General features: G+C 44.8%; 1 protein-coding gene across 4 annotated transcripts in view; it reads right to left on the reverse strand.

The window, feature by feature from the left end:
* Nucleotides 1–21,660, reverse strand: part of gabbr1b (gamma-aminobutyric acid (GABA) B receptor, 1b) — a 244,315-nt gene that overhangs the window by 146,205 nt on the left and 76,450 nt on the right. The window contains exons 1-4 of one of the 4 annotated variants that reach the window (XM_061760295.1): nucleotides 20,928–21,102; nucleotides 20,568–20,706; nucleotides 19,895–20,080; nucleotides 19,627–19,644 (exon numbers count right to left, since the gene is read on the reverse strand). In XM_061760295.1, the coding sequence (XP_061616279.1) occupies nucleotides 19,627–19,644; nucleotides 19,895–19,961 (85 nt within the window). In that variant the 5' untranslated portion in view covers nucleotides 19,962–20,080; nucleotides 20,568–20,706; nucleotides 20,928–21,102. The other 3 variants (XM_061760293.1, XM_061760294.1, XM_061760292.1) reach the window with 3 other exon arrangements.

Consider the following 21,660-nt stretch of genomic DNA (forward strand, 5'->3'; position numbering starts at 1 on the left):
TCTTCCTACGTCCCGCCCCTGGGGTATTAAACTCTAAACTCACACCTTTCTGAGTTGAGTTGAGTTGAGGCTAGTCTTGTATTTACTTCTCCTCGTATTTACCACCCCTCCCCCTTCTTTTGTTCCCTTTTTGTCTTTGGGTGCCACCACGTGCGCGAAACGCCCGCCGCAACCAAGCCGGCGGCGTTTTCGATCGAATAAGTCGACCATGCGCCTCCGATCGCTTTCCCTAGCCACGATCGGTCGGCGGGGCCTCAACGAGCAATTGCCGGCATCCCGGACGGGTCCCGCATGCCTCTGAGGGCCAGAGCTCGGCCCACCACCAGGTCAACCGGCAGGGAAGTTATGAGCGCATCCCAAATGGGACAACAACTTTCCTTTCCTATTTCTTTTGATTTTTGTGCAACTGGTTTTTCTTCAACCGAACCGGCTTCGTTTCCGCCTGACCACCCCCAAAGACCAGCTGATCTGCGTTCATGAGTCGACACTGCAATCCTTACTATGATGTACAACGTCAGTGCGTAATAATTGTGGGGAAATTACTAGCTTCGCCTAAAGTTAAACTTGAAAAATTGACGAGGTGCCCTTTTCGAGACATTAGTTTGATTTTAACAATTAAATCCAAATTACGATAAACCGGAAGTAACACAAACGTTGCTCCCGGCTTATTACTTTATCCTAAATTAATTACAATTCTTATTTGATATATAATCGCTACAGATGTAATATAGTCCATCATTCTGAAGGGACGATAAAGTACAGACATAAGAACATCACGTATCCAAACACACACACCAACTGGAGAGAGCACCAGGTGGATACGGGGCTCTGGTATGGCTGTTGCCATGAAAGCATCACTTCTTTACGTACAATAGATATTCCAATATTTTGGCATGGGATGGTACTCCTAACGTGCTGACAGCATTTTGACTTTATAAACAGGTAGTCAGGGCATGAGAGGCAGAGCCTTCCACTTTGACATGAAACACCCAACTGTTTGGAACTATTGTTAGGTACTAACTTGTTAATCAATAAAAGTTATTTTTGACCAACTAGCCTGTCCCAACAAAGTATTTTTCATCATCATTCGTGAAATTTCTCTACCACCACGGAGGGAAAAGGGGCCAGATCCATGCATAACATTATTATAGTCTTAGAACTAACAACTGTCAGTAATGAAATGTGTGCTATACTATGAGTTATTCGGCTTCTTTATGTTTGGGGGTTCTACTAAAATGCTACTTTGTGCAATGAAATAGAAGTGTTATTTAGCAGAGCTGATATACTGCATCACGTTGTTGGTCCTTGGATGTTTATACAGTATACTGTACTGTATGTCTTGGTGCTATGGTAACGGGGATTTATACTGTATAGTTGCCTTTCGACTTTAAATGTACTCCAAAAAATCCTGTCACCTTGTCCAGAGAATTATTATTGCTTTCTAGTGCTGCAATGAAAGGAGAGTTAATGGTTTCATCACATATACATCAGGAGAATTGGGGATGTGGTATCTTGCTCAAAAGACACAAATGCCATAAATGAGCAAAATGTTTATGTACCAATATCGATAGTGTATTAAAACGGAGTTTGATGCAAACTGAATTGCATTTACAATTTAAAAAAATTGTAAACACTTTTTAAAAAAGCTCAAAAATACATTAAACATTATGGAATTCTTCTTTTAAAAAGAAAATCGAACATTGAATTTACATTGTATCGTCACTCTACGCCGGGGGGAGTATAAAATAAATGTATTGCTGGTCAAACTCCAAATTCTTGGAAGAGTTCAGAACACCAACTCAACACACACACCTGCACCTATGCACGCACGCATACCTCCACACACATTAAGGAAAATACAGTTGACCTTTAGCCTACTGGGTGACAAAGCGGATGTGGAGTCGTACTGGGATTTATCATGGAGCTGCAGTCTTAATTAAAAGATGCTAATGCAGGCTGCTGCTTGCTTTCTGCACGAACACAGTTCCAGGTCCCCTATGTCAAATGATTGTTAAATCCTTGGATTAATACTGCCTGCTGTTTAACAACCTGAACACAATATAGTATTGCAACAACCAAACACCCTCAGGGCAGAGTCACTGCCCAAATGGATTTTGTTGCCTTTCACTTTGTGTGGGGCCGAAACATGGACCTCACACTGAATGGACACATTGCAATTATTGTGCTGTCTGTTTCTGGTATGTGTGACATGTGCGGCCTCACAGGGATGCATTTCCCCAGCGGGCGGCAACCCCAATGCCCCCAAATATGGTAGGTGAATTGGTTTTCTATCATTAAATGTAAATCATTGTATTCGTTCATCATTTGTATGGGGAATTTGCGCCCCGTTGTGGACACGTAAGGGATTTTCAAGAATTTGGTTAATTAACGAACTGAGAGGTTATTGATGTTAAGAAAGTATGAAGTATGCATTTCTGTAATTGGAAGGGAAACTAATGGTAGCGCACTGTTGTAGAGCGTGACTCGGAGTGTTCGTAATTTCATGACTGAGTTGTATACAAGGAGAAGTCAGGAAAGTGGGCACCACATCGGATTCCTTGGGGTAATAATACATGACAAATTCAGATGGAGGTCTCACATAAAATGCATATGCACTAAAATATTGAAAAGCATCTGTCATGGAATGCCCTGCAGTACCGTTTTGGAGCCTGGATGGCGCTTTGCTCTCCCTTCCCCTCTCTGTTTCAGCTTCTCCTCAAGCCACGCACCTGTCTCCAATCAACCCTCATCACCACCTACATTTAAGCCTGCCTCTTCCCAGAAATCCTCGCCAAAGTATTCCAGCCTCTCCTAGCGGTACCACGGCCTACCGTACTCGTATAAGCTACTCAACTCCTCGCTCCCTTGTTACCTCTTGTGTCTCCTCATTCCCAGTCTTCCTGACCCACATCACTCCTGGTCTGTTCACGCCATGGAACTGACTTTGCAACAGAACCTTATAGAGTCAAATATATATGAGGAAAAGTGCTGTGTACAAAGATATATTTGAAAAATATCCATCCATCCGTTTTTAATAGCGCTTGTACTCATTCAGGTCTCGAGTGAGCTGGAGCCTATCCCAGTTTACTTTGCACAAGAGGCAGAGTACACCCTGGACTGGTCGCTAGCCTATGCCCCTGGCAGGGTCACCCTTGACAAACAGGTCCTAGGTGAGGGACCAGACAAAGCACGGCTCAAAGACCCCTAATGATGACGACAAACAATGGACTTAGTTTTCCCTTGCCCTGACGCGGGTCTCCGGGGCCCCCCACTGGAGCCAGGCCTGGTGGTGGGGCTCGAAGGCGAACGCCTGGTGGCCGGGCCTGCATCCATGGGGCCCGGGCGGGCACAGCCCGAAAGGGTAACGTGGGTCCCCCTTCCCATGGGCTCACCACCTGTGGGAGGGGCCACAGGGATCGGGTGCAGTGTGAGCTGGGCGGTGGCCGAAGGCGGGGACCTCGGCGATCCGATCCCCGGCTACAGAAGCTGGCTCTAGGGACGTGGAATGTCACCTCTCTGGCAGGGAAGGAGCCCGAGCTGGTGTGTGAGGTCGAGAAGTTCCGACTAGATATAGTTGGACTCGCCTCCACACACAGCTTGGGCTCTGGTGCCAGTCCTCTCGAGAGGGGTTGGACTCTCTTCCACTCTGGTGATATTATCAGGTCAATAGCACCTTTGGAAGTATATTTAGTGAGAAAAAAGGACGATGTGTTAAATACATATGTAAATACTTATTTCCGTCACTGTGTGTGCGTGTGTGGTATATATATATATATAATAATTTTTATAAATAATAATAATAATAATAAATTTTATAATTTTACTACCATTCCGTAGGTGCAGTGACCTCATGACAAATATGAACATTCATCAAAGGATTCCATACCGGATCGATCGTGGCCCGATTTAACAACGTCCACCACTGGTGCCGTTAACCTACAGGGCGCTGGTGGAAATTCAGCTACTGTGGGTCAAAGACGAAGGCAAGGTGGAAAGCATGTTCTGAGGCAGAAAGAGAAGAGGAATAGCACAGAGCCTAGAACTGAATGTGGGAACTTTGAATGTTTGGACTACCACAGGGTAAGCTCTGGAGTTGGTTGATCTGATGGTTATTAGAAAGGTTGATATATAGTGTGTCCAGGTCACCAGGTGAAAGGCAGTAAGGCTCGAGGTTTAGGGGCAGGGTTAGAATTATTTTTACCATGGTGTAGATGGGAAGAGAAACGGAGTAGGGGTAATTTTAAAGGAAGAGATACCCAAGAACGTCTTGGAGGTCCAAAGAGTGTCAGATCAAGTGATAAGGCTGAAACTTGAACTTGAGGGTGTTATGTATAGTGTAATTAGTGGCTATGCCCCACAGGTAGGATGTGACCTAGAGGTGAAAGAGAAATTCTGGAAGGAGCAAGACAAAGTAGTTCTGAGCATCCAAGACAGAGAGAGAGTTGTGATTGGTGCAGATTGTAATGGACATGTTGGTGAAGCAAACAGGTAATGAAGAAGTAATGGGTAAGTTTGACATCCAGGAAAAGAAGTTGGATGAACAGATGGTGGTAAACTTTGCAAAAAGGATAGAAAGGCTGTAGTGAACACTTTCTTCCAGAAGAGGCAGGAACATAGGGTGGCCTACAAGAGCAGAGGTCGAAGCATGCAGTTGGATTACATCTTGTGCAGACGATGTTACTGACTGTAAGGTAGTGGCAGGGGAAAATGTGGTTCGACAGTATAGGATGGTGGGGTGGAAGATGACTCTGGTGGTGGGGAGGAAGATTAAGAAGACAAAGACAGAGCAGAGAACAATGAAGCTGAGAAAGGAAGAGTGTTGTGCCGCTTTTCGAGAAGAGGTGTGACAGACAGGAGGAGCTTCCAGAAGACTGGAGCAGTACAGCCAAGGTGATCAAAGAGACAGGCAGGAGAGTGTGTATCTTCTGGCAGGAAAGGAGAGAAGGAGACTTGGTGGTGGAACCTCAAAGGAAAGAGGTTAGTCAAGAAAACGGGACACTGAGGAGAGGAAACAAGAATACTTTACATGGGGATGCGACGTTAGCAGTGGCAAAGGCCAAACAAGAGGCATATAATGACGTATGCCAGATTGGACACAATATGGGACGCATCTAGGAGAAGTGAAACATAATTCAGAAACAACAGAATTCTAGTGGGTGAGAAGATGTCTGAGGAATGGAGGAAACGTGTGCTGTGTCCATTTTTAAAAACAAGCGTGATGTGGAGAGCTGTGGGAACTATAGACGAATAAAGTTGATGAGCCACATAATGAAGTTATGGGAAAGAGTAGCGGAGGCTAGACTCAGGAGCTACATTGTGTCTTTGTAGATCTAGAGAAAGCCTATGACAGAGTACCCAGAGAGGAACTGTGGTACTGGAAGCAGAAGTCTGGAGTGGGAGCGAAGTTCGTTAGAATAGTACAGGACATGTATGAGGGCAGCAGAACAGTGGTGAGGTGTGCAGTGGGTGTGACAGAGGAATTTAAGGTGGAGGTGGGACTGCATCAGGGATCAGCCCTGAGCCCCTTCCTGTTTGCAGTGGGGATGGATAGGCTGACAGATTAGGTTCGACTGTAATCACCGTGGCTCATGATGTTCGCAGATGACACTGAGATGTGCAGTGAAAGCAGGGAGCGAGTGGAGGAACAGTTAGAAAGGTGGAGGCATGCAGGGGAAAGGAGAAGAATGAAGATTGGCCGAAGTGAGACAGAATATATGTGCATGAATGAGAGGTGTGGAGGTGGAAGAGTGAGGCCACAGGGAGAAGAGCTAGCGAGGGTGGAGGACTTTAAATACTTGGGGTCAACAGTCCAGAGCAATGATGTGTGTAGTAAGCAAGTGAAGAAACAGGTCCAAGCAGGTTGCAACGGGTGGATGAAGGTGTCAGGTGTGTTATGTGACAGAAGAGTCTCTGCAAGGATGAAGGGCAAAGTTTATAAAACAGTGGTGAGGCCAGCCATGATGTAGGGATTAGAGACAGTGGCACTGAAGAGACAACGGGAAGCAGAGCTGGAGGTGGCGGAAATGAAGATGTTGAGGTTTGCTCTAGGAGTGACCATGTTGGATAAAATTAGAAATGAGGTCATCAGAGGGACAGCCAAGGTTAGATGTTTTGGAGACAAAGTTAAAAAGAGCAGACTTCGATGGTTTGCACACATCTAGAGGAGAGCGAGTGAGTACATTGGGAGAAGGGTGATGAGGATGGAGCTGCCAGGCAAGAGAGCTCAGAGAGGAAGACCAAAGAGAAGGTTGATGGATGTCGTGAGGGAAGACATGAGGGCCGTTGGTGTTCGAGAGGAGGATGCAGGAGTTGCTTACATGGAAAAGGATGACACACTGTGGCGACCCCGAACAGGAGAAGCCGAAAGAAGAAGAAGTTGTTAAAAAATTATATCATACATTGGAGTGAAATGAAACATAACCGTGAGGTATGTTTGAAGTGCCAATAATCATCCTGCAGCTAGCTGGCGAGTTTGCAGGCTAGTTGCCTTCCTAATCAAAGCACACGCCAAGTGATTCACCAAATTGTCACAGATTATGTGGGCTGACTATCGCTGGCTAAGCACAGTGGCGTGGTCCAAGGCAAAGCCAGTCAAAACCTGGCCTTTCACATCTACATTTACTCAAGTATTGTACTTCGGTTTTGACAAAGGGTGAGTACTGTATGTCATTTGTCCTGCTTTTTAAATTTGTTACAATTATCTGTCAGCTTAGTTTACTGTGCATCACCGTTTACTCTCCCAGGTCCATTAAATAATATTTACTTCCCAAAATTTGCAATATTAATGTTGCTTATCAACTAAAAAGTGTGAATTTGACAGAATTCTCCTCTTTCCTGAACTCCTTTAAGTCCTTTTGTATAAAAGCATAAATAACCATGTAATTTTTTCATCAGGTGGTTTTCTGTTCATAGTTATTTATATGATAATAAGTTGGTTATCCATTTATAAACTGATTATCCATATGCAGTAATCCCCCCTGCATTGCAATAAGTAAAATCCGTGACATAGAAATTACCTATTTGAATCCACCCTAGGCATGTTTTTGTTGCATTTCCAGCACATTTTTTGAAAGGTCTATAAACACATATAAAACAATACAAACACATTTAAACAATATATTGAGAGAGACCAAGAGCAATGGATATAACAAAAATATTGTGCAAACAATTTAAAAAAATAGAATAACAACTGTATTTAAAATCTGCAATATAGCAGGACTGCGAAGCATGAACCCCCCCCCCCCCCCCCCCCCCCACATCGCCCACGAAGCTTGAACTTGTTGTGTACAGGTATTTTAATAATGATAATGATAATGGCACACTCGTAGAGAAGAAAAATTCAAGCTGGCACTCAGTGTCACAAAGGCTGCCAACAAGTATTGACAAGGGCATGTTATTAGCCTGCTCAACTCATTTCAATATTATTTATGTAGCACTTTCAGAACAACCGCAGCAGAAATAAAGTGCTGTACATAATTACAAACAGCACATAAGAAATTTGAACATAACATAATTTAGAAACAACAAAACAATAGATTTAAAACAACACTAAAATAACTAAAAATAAATCAGACTCCCCCTCCTTGAGCCGTCACCTTATCGTAGTGGAGGGATTTGTGTGTCCCAGTGATCCTAGGAGCTAAGTTGTCTGGGGCTTCATGCCCCTGGCAGGGTCACCCATGACAAACAGGTCCTAGGTGAGGGACCAGACAAAGCACGGCTCAAAGACCCATTATGATGACGACAAACGATGGATTCAGTTTTCCCTTGCCCAGACGCGGGTCACCGGGGCCCCCATCTGGAGCCAGGCCTGGAGGTGGGGCTCGAAGGCGAGCGCCTGATGGCCAGGCCTGCACCCATGGGGCCTGGCCGGACACAGCCCGAAAGGGTAACGTGGGTCCCCCTTATCATGGGCTCACCACCTGTGGGAGGGGCCATAGTGGTCGGGTGCAGTGCGAACTGGGCGGTGGCCGAAGGCGGGGACCTTGGCGATCCGATCCCCGGCTACAGAAGCTGGCTCTAGGGACGTGGAATGTTACCTCTCTGGCAGGGAAGGAGCCCGAGCTGGTGTGTGAGGTCGAGAAGTTCCGACAAGATATAGTCAGAGTCGCCTCACAGCTTGGGCTCTGGTACCAGTCCTCTCGAGAGGGGTTGGAATCTCTTCCACTCTGGAGTTGCCTACGGTAAGAGGCACCGAGCAGGTGTGGGTATACTTATTGCTCCCCGGCTCGGCGCCTGTACGTTGGGGTTCACCCCGGTGGACGAGTGGGTAGCCTCCCTCCGCCTTCGGGTAGGGGGACGGGTCCTGACTGTTGTTTGTGCCTATGCACCAAACAGCAGTTTAGAGTACCCACCCTTTTTGGAGTCCTTGGAGTGGGTGCTGGAGAGCGCTCCCACTGGGGACTCCATCGTTCTGCTGGGGAACTTCAATGCTCACGTGGGCAATGACAGTGAGACCTGGAAGGACGTGATTGGGAGGAACGGCCCCCCTGATCAGAACCCGAGCGGAGTTCTGTTATTGGACTTCTGTGCTCATCACGGATTGTCCATAACGAACACCATATTCAAGCATAAGGGTGTCCACACGTGCACTTGGCACCAGGACACCCTAGGTCGCAGTTCGATGATCGACTTTGTGGTCGTGTCATCGAACTTGCGGCCGCATGTCTTGGACACTCGGGTGAAGAGAGGGGCGGAGCTGTCAACTGATCACCACCTGGTGGTGAGTTGGCACCGATGGTGGGGGAAGATGCCGGTCCGACGTGGCAGGCCCAAACATATTGTGAGGGTCTGCTGGGAACGTCTGGCAGAATCCCCTGTCAGGTGTTTCAACTCCCACCTCCGACAGAACTTTGCTCATGTTCCGGGTGAGGCGGGGGACATCGAGTCCATTGCTGAGGCGGCCGACAAGGAGCTGTGGCCGTAAGGTGGTCAGTGCCTGTCGTGGCGGCAATCCCCGAATGCCGTCAAGCTGAAGAAGGAGTCCTATCGGGCCTTTTTGGGCTGTGGGACTCCTGAGGCAGCTGATGGGTACCGGCTGGCCAAGCGGAATGCAGCTTTGGTGGTCGCTGAATCAAATACTCTGGTATGGGAGGAGTTCGGCATGGAGAAAGACTTCCGGATGGCTTCGAGGAAATTGTGGTCCATCATACGGCGTGTCAGGAGAGGAAAGCAGTGCACCACCAACACTGTGTATAGTGGGGATGGGACGCTGCTGACCTCGACTCGGGACGTTGTGAATGAGTGGGGAGAATACTTCGAAGACCTGTCTTTGCATGAGGAAGCAGAGTCTGGGTTCTCTGAGCCGGGCTCTCCTATCTCTGGGGTTGAGGTCACCGAGGTGGTTAAAAAGCTCCTCTGTGGCAAGGCCCTGGGGGTGGATGAGAATCGCCCGGAGTTCCTAAAGGCTCTGGATGTTGTGGAGCTGTTCTGGTTGACACGCCTCTGCAACATCGCGTGGACATTGGGGACAGTGGCTGACTGGGGTGGTGGTCCCCTTTTTAAGAAGGGGGACCGGAGGGTGTGTTCCAACTACAGGGGAATCACACTGCTCAGCCTCCCTGGTAAGGTCTATTCAGGGGTGCTGGAGAGGAGGGTCAGTCGGTAATTCGAATCTCAGATTCAGGAGGAGCAGTGTGGTTTTCGTCCTGGCTGTGCAACAGTGGACCAGCTCTACACCCTCGGCAGGGTCGTCGAGGGTGCATGGGAGTTCGCCTAACCAGTCTACATGTGTTTTGTGGACTTGGAGAAGGCGTTCAACCATGTCCCTCGGGGAGTCCTGTGGGGGGGGGGGGGGGGGGGGTGCTTCGGGAGTATGGGGTACCGAACCCCCTGATACGGGCTGTACGACCGGAGTCAGAGTTTGGTCCGCATATTCGGCAGTAAGTCGGACTCGTTCCCGGTGAGGGTTGGACTCCGCCAAGGCTGCCCTTTGTCACTGATTCTGTTCATAACTTTTATGGACAGAATTTCAAGACACAGCTGAGGCGCAGAGGGGGTCTGGTTTGGTGGCCTCAGTATAGCATCTCTGCTTTTTGCAGATGATGTGGTTCTGTTGGATTCGTCAAGCCGTGGTCTCCAACTCTCACTGGAGCAGTTCACAGCCGAGTGTGAAGCGGCTGGGATTAGAATCAGCATCTCCAAATCTGAGACCATGGTCCTCAGTCGGAAAAGGGTGGCGTGCCCTCTCCAGGTCGGGGATGAGATCCTGCCCCAAGTGGAGGAGTTCAAGTATCTTGGGGTCTTGTTCACAAGTGAGGGAAGAATGGAACGGGAGATCGACAGGCGGATCGGTGCAGCGTCTGCAGTGATGCAGACTTTGTATCGGTCCGTTGTGGTAAAGAAGGAGCGAAGCCGAAAGACGAAGCTCTAGATTTACCGGTCGATCTACGTTCCTACCCTCGCCTATGGTCACGAGCTGTGGGTCGTGACCGAAAGAACAAGATCCCGGATACAAGCGGCCGAAATTAGTTTCCTCCGCAGGGTGTCCGGGCTCTCCCTTAGAGATAGAGTGAGAAGCTCGGTCATCCGGGAGGATCTCAGAGTGGAGTCGCTGCTCCTCCACATCGAGAGGAGCCAGATGAGGTGGCTGGGGCATCTGATTCGGATGTCTCCCGGACGCCTCCCTGGTGAGGTGTTCCGGGCAGGTCCAAAGTAAAGTGCATTACAGTAATCCAGCCAAGAGCTGATGAAGGCAGGGATTACGGTTTCAAAGTGCTGCTGTGTAAGAAAAGGCTTCAATTTTGCCTGCTGCATGAAGGGAAAAAAGTTGGACTTAACTGCAGCGCTGATTTGCCGATCTAAATTTCAAATCAGTGCCCAAATGCAAGTTTGAGACAGTGGGCTTTACAAAATATGCCAAGGGGCCCAAATCAAAAGGGAGGGCTTTACAAGAGGCACTGAGGCTAAACACCATAATTAATGTTTTCTTCTCATTAAAGGGGAGGTAATTAACATCACCGAAATTAACATCACACTTAGCCTGCAATGGTTACGTACGTCACGTGACCAAATCCGGAAAAGAGGTTCGCAGACTCCCTGTGTATGCTGCAGGTTGCTGACCTGATCGTTTTTAAACGTGAACTTGCTAAAATGTTGGTCAAACGATCATGTCAGCAACCACAACATACACAGTCTGCTACCAACAGGTTTTCAGACTCCCTGCATATGCTTGCGGTTTTACGACGTGAGGGGGTAGTTGCGATGGTTGCGTATGTCATGTGACCAAACCTGGAAGCATTCGTAGGGAGTCAGCAATCCTCTTGTTAGTCTTTCTTAAGATGGAACCTAGGGGCAGGAAATACTGAGAGAAAAGCAGTTGTCCTTAAATAGAACCTTGTAGAACCCCAAAAAACAGCGGAGCAGAGCAGGACTCAGAACTATAAAGGCTTACACACAGTTTTGTTTTCCAGATAGGATATAAACCAATCCAAAGCACAAGTAATCGTGGTCCACATTGTCAAACGCTGCAGTTAGGTCCAGTAGGACAAGACACATAGTCCATAGAGTTATTTGCCATAAGGGTGTCAGTGAACTCTTCCATGAGCCGTCACCTTATCATGGTGGAAGGGTTTGTGTGTCTTAATGATCCTAGGAGCTCATTTTTTTCTGGGCTTTATGCCTCTATGTCCTAGGTGAGGGACCAGACAAAGCACAGCTTAGAAAAATGACGAGTAAAATTAATGCACCTCGTCCAGACACGGATGACCGGGGCCCCCCTCTGGAGCCAGGCCTAGAGTTGGGGTCAATGCAAAGCGCCTGCTGGGCACCCATGAGACCCAGCCAGGCAAAGCGCAATGAGGTAACATGGGTCCCCCTTCCCATGGGCTTACCAGCTCACATTTTGGGTAGAGAAGGAGCCTGAGCTTGACTTGCGGCCGCATGTCTTGCATATTCGGATGGAGAGAGGGCCAGAGCTGTCAAGCCATCACCACCTGGTGGTGTGTTGGCTCCGATGTTGGGGGGGAAATCCAGGTCCGACCTGGCAGACCCAAACATATTATGAGGGTCTACTGGGAACGTCTGGCAGAGTCCCCTGTCAGAGGAAGTTTCAACTTCCCCCTCCGGCAGAACGTCGACCACATTCAAGGTGAGGCGGAGGACAATGACTCCAAGTGGACCATGTTCCCTGCCTCCATTGTTGAGGAGGCCGACCAGAGCTGTGGCTGTAAGGTGGTCAGTGCCTGTTGAGACAACAACCCCCAAACTCATTGACACGCAACTGTGGTGAGGGACATCATCAAGCTGAAGAAGGATTCCTATCGGGTCTTTTTGGCTTGTGGGACTCCGAAGGCAGCTGATGGGTACTGGCAGGCCAAGGAGAATCCAGCCTTGGTGGTCGCTGAAGGAAAATCCTGGGTTTGGGAGTATTTCAGTGAGGTTATGGAGAAGAATTTACGCATTGCTTCGAGAAAATTTTGGTCCACCATCTGGCATCTCAGGAGGGGGAAGCAGTACACCTTCAACACTGTGTATGGGGATGGGGCACTGCTGACCTCAACTCAGGACGTTGTGACTCAGTGTCAAGAATACTGCTTTATAGTACAAATAACTCCTCAATTCCACCAATACGCCTTGCTATTAGGATGTAGAGTCTGAGGACTCTGAGCTGGGCTCTCCTACCTCTATGGTTGAGGTTACTGAGGTGGTTAAAAAGCTCCTTGGTAGCAGGGCCCCGGAAGTGGATGAGAACTGACTGGAGTTTCGAAAGGCTATGGATGTTTTGGGGCTGTCCTGGTTAACACGCCTCTGCAACATCGCATGGACATCAGGATTGGCAGACTGGATCTGGTGGATCATACTTCTCAGCCTCCCTGGTAAGGTCTATTCAGGGGTTTGGGAGAGGGGGGTCCGTCGAGAAGTCAAGTCTTAGATTCCGGAAGAGCAGTACAGTTAGTCCTGGCTGTGGAACCAAACCACCACTCCCTTTTTTCTGAACCTAGTTTGTATACTTTCTGTCTGATAAATGACAGAAAACACACACACATTTTAAATATAGTGTAGCGGACATGCCACGCAAAAGATGCCACCCGGCACCCCAGCCTCGCACTACCGCCGCTCCCCGCCGAGGTAGACGTTAACTCCAGAGTCACACGCAGACTCTAAATGGATTAACACAATAAACTATCTTCAACAAGACACAGACATTTGCTTTGCCATGCCGACGCAAAGTGAATCACGTCTGCCTGAGACTTCAAAGGGGAGACCCACGGATGCTGGGTTCGCCCCCGAACGCTAAGTTAATTAACTCCCCGCCAGTCGAAGAATGGGACCCGCAGCGACGCCTCCACCCTGCTGAGAGCTTCTACTTGGGAGTTGGAACAGGCAACAGCGACACCCACGGGCGACGGAACGACACTACAGACAGGGGTTCATAAGACAGTCTGTGACTCGACTGGGAGTCAATATTTTAACAACTTTACATGAACGCCACTAGTGACTGTATTGCTGCAAACTTGAATGTCTAACGTCAAATCTGTTGTTAACTGAACCAGATGGAATGTCTCACCTAACGCCACAAATGTCACATGAAAATAGTAATGTTCTCCACACCACATAACATTTGAAACATTCATTACAGGTATGAAAGAGGATGAGCGTAGAACAATGCAGGGTGGGAAAATGGTCTCGTTATCTTAAATCCAATAATTAATATTTGATTCCACTGGTTTTAAACCACAAAATCATCCGAGAATGGAAAAATAACGCCAAAAGGCAGTCCAGCCCCTCGGTGTTCGCGAAGGTGGTAGAAAAGGAGGGGGACAACCCCCCCCCACCCACCCCTCCCCTGTTTGACTCGCTCTGGCCATAAAAGGGGCCGGCGCTGGGAGAAGTCTGGACTCTTGGTGCACATTTTCAGGAATGTAATAAAATTATGACATTAGTGTCTGGATAATTTAATAACAATATGACTATCATCAGCATATGTTTAATGAGCTAATCAATTGGTGCACAATGACTGTGTTTACATCATTTGTACCCTTAACATCAGATCTGTCGCAATGATAAATGAGCATGAAGGAACAGTAATAATGGAGAACATATTCATCAAATAAAATTGGCTTTTGGTGTCCACAGAGGCTTTAGTGATTTAGCATTTTTATGATCCATCTGACATGAGCTAGTGTTATAACTGTGCAAAGTTTGCTACTATAATTTGTATTTAAAGGTGTTTTATAGCGACATTAAAAGGATTATTATCATGAGCACGCACTGTATAAAGAATTAAGGTGCACTACGGGTTTAATCGTGATTGTGCTCGAGTCACTCCTCTGACCACTCCTTGAGCATAGCATGGAGCTGCATGCTGTTTATTAGCACAAGGCATGAGGACAGAGTGTCCCTGGAGCGATGGTGCTGAGCAGACACAGTTGGAGTCAGTATATTTTGAATGTATGTGCAGAGAGCTTTATGCCCCTCTCATTCTGGAAGATCCACACAAAACTATTTCCTGGAAGTTTTGGAACGTATTGTAAATTTCCTGCTCTTGCCTTTTCCTTCAGCTCGCTCCTTTCACCTTGTACTATCACGATGCCCCTCTGCCTCCTCTGTGAATGAGTGTCCCTTCAGTACCTGTTACCTGAATGTCTGCAAATGTTTGACAGATTGGGCAACTGACATGGTCATTAATCACTGCGCTCAACACTGGGCTAATCCTGCAAAGAGACATTCGCATTCGGAGACGTATGTCATCATGGCCGAATGACATACGTGACATGATTGTATCAGGAGGAAATTATACCTGAGTGTGTTGCTTTAGCATCATCTTTTTTTCGTGTGTGAAACTAATTCTGTGCTGTCATGCTGATATTCATGTGTTTGGCTATACTTTCTTCTGTATGTCAGGCCAATGTCTTGTATTTTATAAACCAAGAATGATGCAGTGCAGTTGTACACCAATGCAAACTACAACCCACATAATAAATATGTTAAATTAATACCACACTGATAGTGTCGATAAAACCAAGAATTGTAATCTTCATAAAGGAAAGAAAGACACGGCACTTTGGATTGTCAATCGATAATGCAGGTCTGCCGAATGAAAGCACTCTAATGTATATTATTGTGATGCAAAATACACAACAGCGCAGTGACAGAAAAGGCTGAAATTTGCATGATTTATATATATATAAAGTTTTCACTCTTTTTTTATATTGCAGCCATTTGCAAAAATCATTTCAGTTTTTTTCCACATGAAATGTACACACAGCACCCCATATTGACCGAAAAAAAAACGTAATTTTGTAAATTTTTGCAGATTTATTAAAAAAAGAAAAACTGAAATATCACACAGCCATAGGTAGTCAGACCCTTTGCTCAGTATTTAGTAGAAGCACCCTTTTGAGTTAATACAGCCATCAGTCTTTTTGGGAATGATGCAAGTTTTTCACACCTGGATTTGGGGATCCTCTGCCCCATTCATTCCTCCTTGCAGATCCTCTCCAGTTCCGTCAGGTTGGATGGTGAACGTTGGTGGGCAGCCCTTTTCAGGTCTTTCCAGAGATGCTCAATTGGGTTTAAGTCAGGGCTCTGTCTGGGCCCTTCAAAAACAGTCACGGGGTTGTTCTGAAGCCACTCCTTCGGTATTTTAGCTGTGTGCTTAGTGTCATTGTCTTTTTGGAAGGTTAACCTTCAGCCCAGTCTGATGATCTGAGCACTTTGGAGAAGGTTTCTGTCCAGGATATCCCTGTACTTGGCCGCATTCATCTTTTCATCACTTGCAACCAGTCTCCCTGTCCCTGCAGCTGAAAAACACCCCCACAGCTTGATGCTGCCACCACCATGCTGCACTGTTGGGACTGTATTGGACAAGTGACGAGCAGTGCCTGGTTTTCTCCACCCATGCCGCTTAAAATTAAGGCCAAAAAGTTCTACCTTGGTCTCATCACACCAGAGAATCTTATTTCTCACCATCTTGGAGTCCTTCAGGTGCTTTTTAGCAAACTCCATGCGGGCTTGTGTCTTGCACTGAGGAGAGGCTTCCGTCGGGCCACTCTGCCATAAAGCCGCGACTGGTGGAGGTCTGCGGTGATGGCTGACTTTCTAGAACTTTCTCCCATCTCCTGACTGCATCTCTGGAGCTCAGCCACAGCCTCTTTGGGTTCTTTTTTACCTCTCTCACCAAGGCTCTTCTCCCCCAATTGTTCAGTTTGGCCGGACGGCCAAGTCTAGGAAGGGTTCTGATCGTCCCAAACTTCTTCAATTTCAGGATTATGGAGGCCACTGTGCTCTTAGGAACCTTAAGTACAGCAGAAACCTTTTGGCAACCTTGGCCAGATCTGTGCCTTGCCACAATTCTGTCTCTGAGCTCTTCAGGCAGTTCCTTTGACTTCATGATTCTAATTTGCTCTGACATGCACTGTAAGCTGTAAGGTCTTATAAAGACAGGTGTGTGGCTTTCCTCATCAAGTCCAATCAGAATGATCAAACACAGCTGGACTCCAATGAAGGTGTAGAACCATCTCAAGGACGATCAGAAGAAATGGTCAGCACCTGAGTTAAATATGAGTGTCACAGCAAAGGGTCTGAATACTTATGGCTGTGTGATATTTCAATTTTCTTTTTTAATAAATATACAAAAATTTCAACAATTACATTTTTTTCTGTCAATGTGGAGTGCTGTGTGCACATTAATGAGGGAAAAAATGAACTTAAATGATTTTAACAAATGGCTGCAATATAACAGACTGAAAAATAATTTAAGGGGGTCTGAAAACTTTCCGTACCCACTGTGTATATCATTTATATATTATTGTGATTTAAAATACACAACTGTACAGTCACAGAAAAGGCTCAAATTTGCATGATTTATTCCAAATAGAACAAAGAGTGTCATGTTAGCATATATTATCATAATCATTATGAAACTACCATCCATGTGGGCTGAACCTACTTGACATGACAACGAGACATCCAATCAATACCCCCCAAAAACATTTACGTTATTATATGATTTAGGTCCCATTACGCATATTGTGTTAGCGAGTGGCTGGAGCAGAGAGAAATAAATATAGGTAGAAATACAATAAGATTCTATGCAAGAATGACGAGTTATAGTTTCTTTTCTTTGAAGAACCCAAACAGGAACTACAAGGAAATATGAGGATAAACAACAACAACAGAACAAAGACACACAAGGACAATTAAATGTCATCATCTAAATTGACACAAGCTCGTCACACAAGGATGAGACGCACATGTGGAACAGGCTGTCTGTGTGTTGTTCAATCATATTAAAACTGTCGAGGATACAAAATATAGTCAGGATGATCTTGAGACAGATTCCTCCCATCCAACTGCTCCGAACTTCTCAAGACAAAAGTCGGGCCCACTGTCGCAAAGAAAATCTTTTTAAAAATCCTCGCGTGTGGTCAGCAAAGAGGTCGGCCCAGCCACAGACTGCATGATTGTGACGTGGAACAAAATCATCGCTAACTACGAAGCAAACTGAAGCATGCACCGTTTCCGTATTTCAGAAATGGAGGAACAACTGGTTGTTTTGAGTGTTTGTATGAAATATCTGGTAAGTCATTCACCACATTAAAAAAAAGCAAAGAGAGAGGTTGGCAAGAAATTGACCACCGCAATGTAGTTACCAGATCAAATAAAAGCTACTTCTACTGCTTCTTCGACTTCTTACTCTACTAGTTATTCTTTGTATTCTTCGGCAGTCTGCAATCCGTGTAGCACCATGCTGCCTGGCAGGGGTCGGTCCGGGTCCCACACGAGACTGCTGGTTTGGAGGATGAGATTCGGTGGAGCAATTGTTTAGTGTATGGTGTGCTGTGTTGATAATCCGCCACACATTATAAGAGCACGAAGACCAGACATGATGATTTTGGGGGGCGGGGGGTTTGTTCTCAAAGGTTAATACATACATATGTATAAGCAAAGCAAACCAAAGCAAATGTATTTATATAGCGCATTTCATATACAAGGTAACTCAATGTGTTATACATGATTAAAAGCCTTTAAAAATAAGGGGGAAAAAACAGCTTATAAACATTTAAAACAAAGAGGAAAACAAATAAAATTAAAACAGCATACAGTGCAAGAAATATCATTTCAAAGTGCAAATGCTCTAAAAAAAAAAAATATATATATATATATATATATATACATATATATATATATATATATACACACATATATATATATATATATCTACGCATACATATATATATATATATATATATATATATATATATATATATATATATGCGCACACACACACACACACATCAGTTAAGATGTTAAAACAATTATAAACTAACATTAAAACCACACAATGAAGGATTTTGTGACCTTGAAAAGAGGAAAAACAATACAATAGTTTCACAGTGGTGTTCACATGTTTCACAGTTTACAGCAGGTTTATTACTGTAAAGTAAGATACATTAGTAATTTTAGCACTCACGTGCAACCAAATATACTAAATAAGCATAATCTTCGCTCTGATATTCTGAAAAGCAGGCAAGCTGCCAGTTTCATGACCTCTAGTCTGAACAATGACATTTGAGGTGTTGTGGCAATGCCAGCAGAGTCACGAAAGATGGCACCTTGGGAGTTATTCCATTTTACTTAAAGAGTGCAACATTGCCTCCATGAGGTACAAAGTGGTATTGGCGGTGGTGACAAAATGAGTGTGGTACGCCTCCTTACTATTTATTTACATTTATGTTATAGTAAGTCAAACTGGCCATGCAATTGATACATTTGTAAAAGAATGGGTGCTCAAGACCTCTGTTTATTGGGGATAGGAGAAGTATTGGGTTGCCTAAACAAGTTATTTTATTCTCAATCTTCCTCAGACTTTGTTGTTTTACGAACCACTAGGTATCGCTGCATCCTGTTATGTTTAGGGTGTGGATGTTATCAACTGAAAACCTTGAAATAAATCATTACAAAATAAAATCTTACTTGCAGAGCAAGTTTCAAGCGCTTTCCACTCTGCTCGGGAAAGGTGGACACAGACAAACGTAATTTACTGTGATGTATAGCAAAGTGTCACGCTTCTCAGTACAATATGAGCAATGCAATTCTTTCGATATCAACAACAGACATAAATTAAACCAACAAGCGGCACACTCTTACTGCAATAAAAATGTGTATTGTTTGTTTCTTAACCAGCCATGTTTAGTACAGAATGAAACTGTATTGCATAAGAAAAAAAAGTTGTTTTTAATAAAATCAGCATAAAGCAGACATGAATACATTTGAAATGTGAATGAAATCAAATGGGACCAGAAAGCAAACATCGTTATTACTGAAAGATTCAAGCAGTTCAGAAACTAAGCAGTTGTCCTCCATTGTAGTAATTTGATTGGAAGGTGCAAATGAGTTGTTTGAATGAAATGTTTCTGTGTTATCTTACTTTTCACGTTTCACAAAATGTGTTTGTGGTCTTCTTTGTCTTCCCACTCCAGCACACACAATTTCAGTAAATGTTAGGAAGGGTGAGGTTTAAATTCTACTGAGACATCTGCAAAATTGGGGCAATTAACACATTTGCTCCAGTCCATACTCTATCTGTAGTGGTTACACTGTAGATGTGAATTATCATTTTAACCCACCGACAGTTGGACGGAGGCATGCAGTAGATATAAAAAGGAAGAAAAATGGTTTTACCTTTGAAATGCCGGTCATCTTCAGAGAGAAACAACAAGAACAGATAATTGGATTTTAGATTATTGGGCCATTTTAGACCATATGTATAATACAGTATAATACACTTCCAGTCAAAAGTCTGTTTGTATATATATATATATATATATATATATATATATATATATATGATATGTTTTCATGTTGCAAGAAAATACAGTACACATTCTCACATCCTAAATTACTGTGTGTAAATGCCTGACAATAAAAACGTTTGTCTTGTTGTGCTTACAGTGACACACAGGTTTGGGCGTGTCCCACTTGCCCAACTTATTGCAGTGTGTCGAGTTCCGGCCCATCAAGATGAAGCCGGGGAGACAGCTATAGTGCAGCACAGTTCCCTCCACTGGGAGTCCCGGTGGCCAAGAAGACACTCGACCATTTTCCAAAGATGTCCACACACGAGGGCATAACAATACTGTAAGAGAAAAACCCATTGTAAATCTGAAATACGATATATATATTATTATTCCGGGGCACTACCCTTGAGCTACTTAAATGGAACATTTAACACAACCACTTAGCAGCAGCAGAGGTACCGTATAATTTCATGTTGAGGAATCCTTTGAAAGATGATAGACGTCGGGAACCTCAGTGAGTTTATTTATTTATTCTAGCTCTCAAACTATTATTTACACGAGCCGTGTATGTGAAAGGACAGGCAGAGTTTTACATTATGTACAGTACGTGAAGGGATGGACGGTTTTGCTATGAGGGTATCTGAAAGAATAGAACGATGCTTACATTCTGTGTATGTATATTTGAAATGACATTATTTACGATGTTTATATTATGTTTAGATGAGATTGGACAGCATAGTATACACAGGATATTTTTTGGGAGGAGCTGTACAAATGGATTGGGTGGATATATATATATATATATATATATATTTATATACTCACAGCATCTACTTTGTTGGTTCAGATCGGTCCAGGTGCCATTGGGCAAACATTTCCTGACCTTAGGTCCCACAATCACACGGTTTCCCCTGCAGATGTATTCGATTTCGTAGTCAACAGGGAGAACCTGCACACTTCGAATCTAGACACACACACAAACATACAATTAAATGAAATATAAATGTAGGAAATTGACAATGAAATTACAGTACCATATAATAGCCTCAACTGGTGCTCTTTGCATTAAAATACCCAATAAGTCTTGCAGAAGGTGTCCATTTCAATAGGTGAGAGCAGTTATACTGTATCCCTCGCTTTTTGAACTCAGGAAAAAAAAAAAAAAAAAAAAAAAACAGGTGATACCTTTACTGTTGCCGCATTTCCATCCAAGCGGTAACATTTAGTTGAAATTTAGTTTGCGTTAAGTTAAAACTCCACCATGCAAAGTGAAAAGCCATATGTCAGCAACACCCAGAAAAGCTACCGGCTTCTCTTGGCCCAAGCTCATCTGAGATGGACGAACGCAATGTGGAAAAGTATGCTGTGCTCTGACAAGTCAACATGACAAATTGTTTTTGGAAATCGTGGACGTCGTGTCCTCCAGCCCCCCCATCGGGCGACTAATCTCGCAATAGTCCGGTGCAATGACCATTGTGCAAAGGGCGCCGAGACTTCAAAAGCGAGTAGTGCGATAATCTGGGACAATGTTGACTGTGCAAATGTTGCAGATACTCCTCAGTCAGTGTGCAAATGGGGCAGATGCCACTCTGGCATGAGTGGCCAGTATTGGTCAACAACAGATGTGCAAATAGTGCAGCGTGGCGAGACTACTACAGTGAGTGCACGAGTAGTATATAATTGGCCCGCCAGAAATGACAACAAAACTCAGACAAAAGAAATTGGCAGCATGTTGCAATGGAATGCAATGGATGGACTCAGCTATGAGGTTCACATTCACTCCGCAATTTGATCACTTACTGGGCGACGGTGTGTTTTTCACAATGTCATAAAACAGGATAATTATTGTATTTGATTGTTCAGGAATATGTAATATTGTGTCTGGTAAGTTTAGAATTATGGAATTCTTGTCTTAGGT

Source organism: Phyllopteryx taeniolatus, chromosome 21, assembly GCF_024500385.1.
Source record: "Phyllopteryx taeniolatus isolate TA_2022b chromosome 21, UOR_Ptae_1.2, whole genome shotgun sequence".
NCBI classification, from domain to species: Eukaryota; Metazoa; Chordata; class Actinopteri; order Syngnathiformes; family Syngnathidae; genus Phyllopteryx; species Phyllopteryx taeniolatus.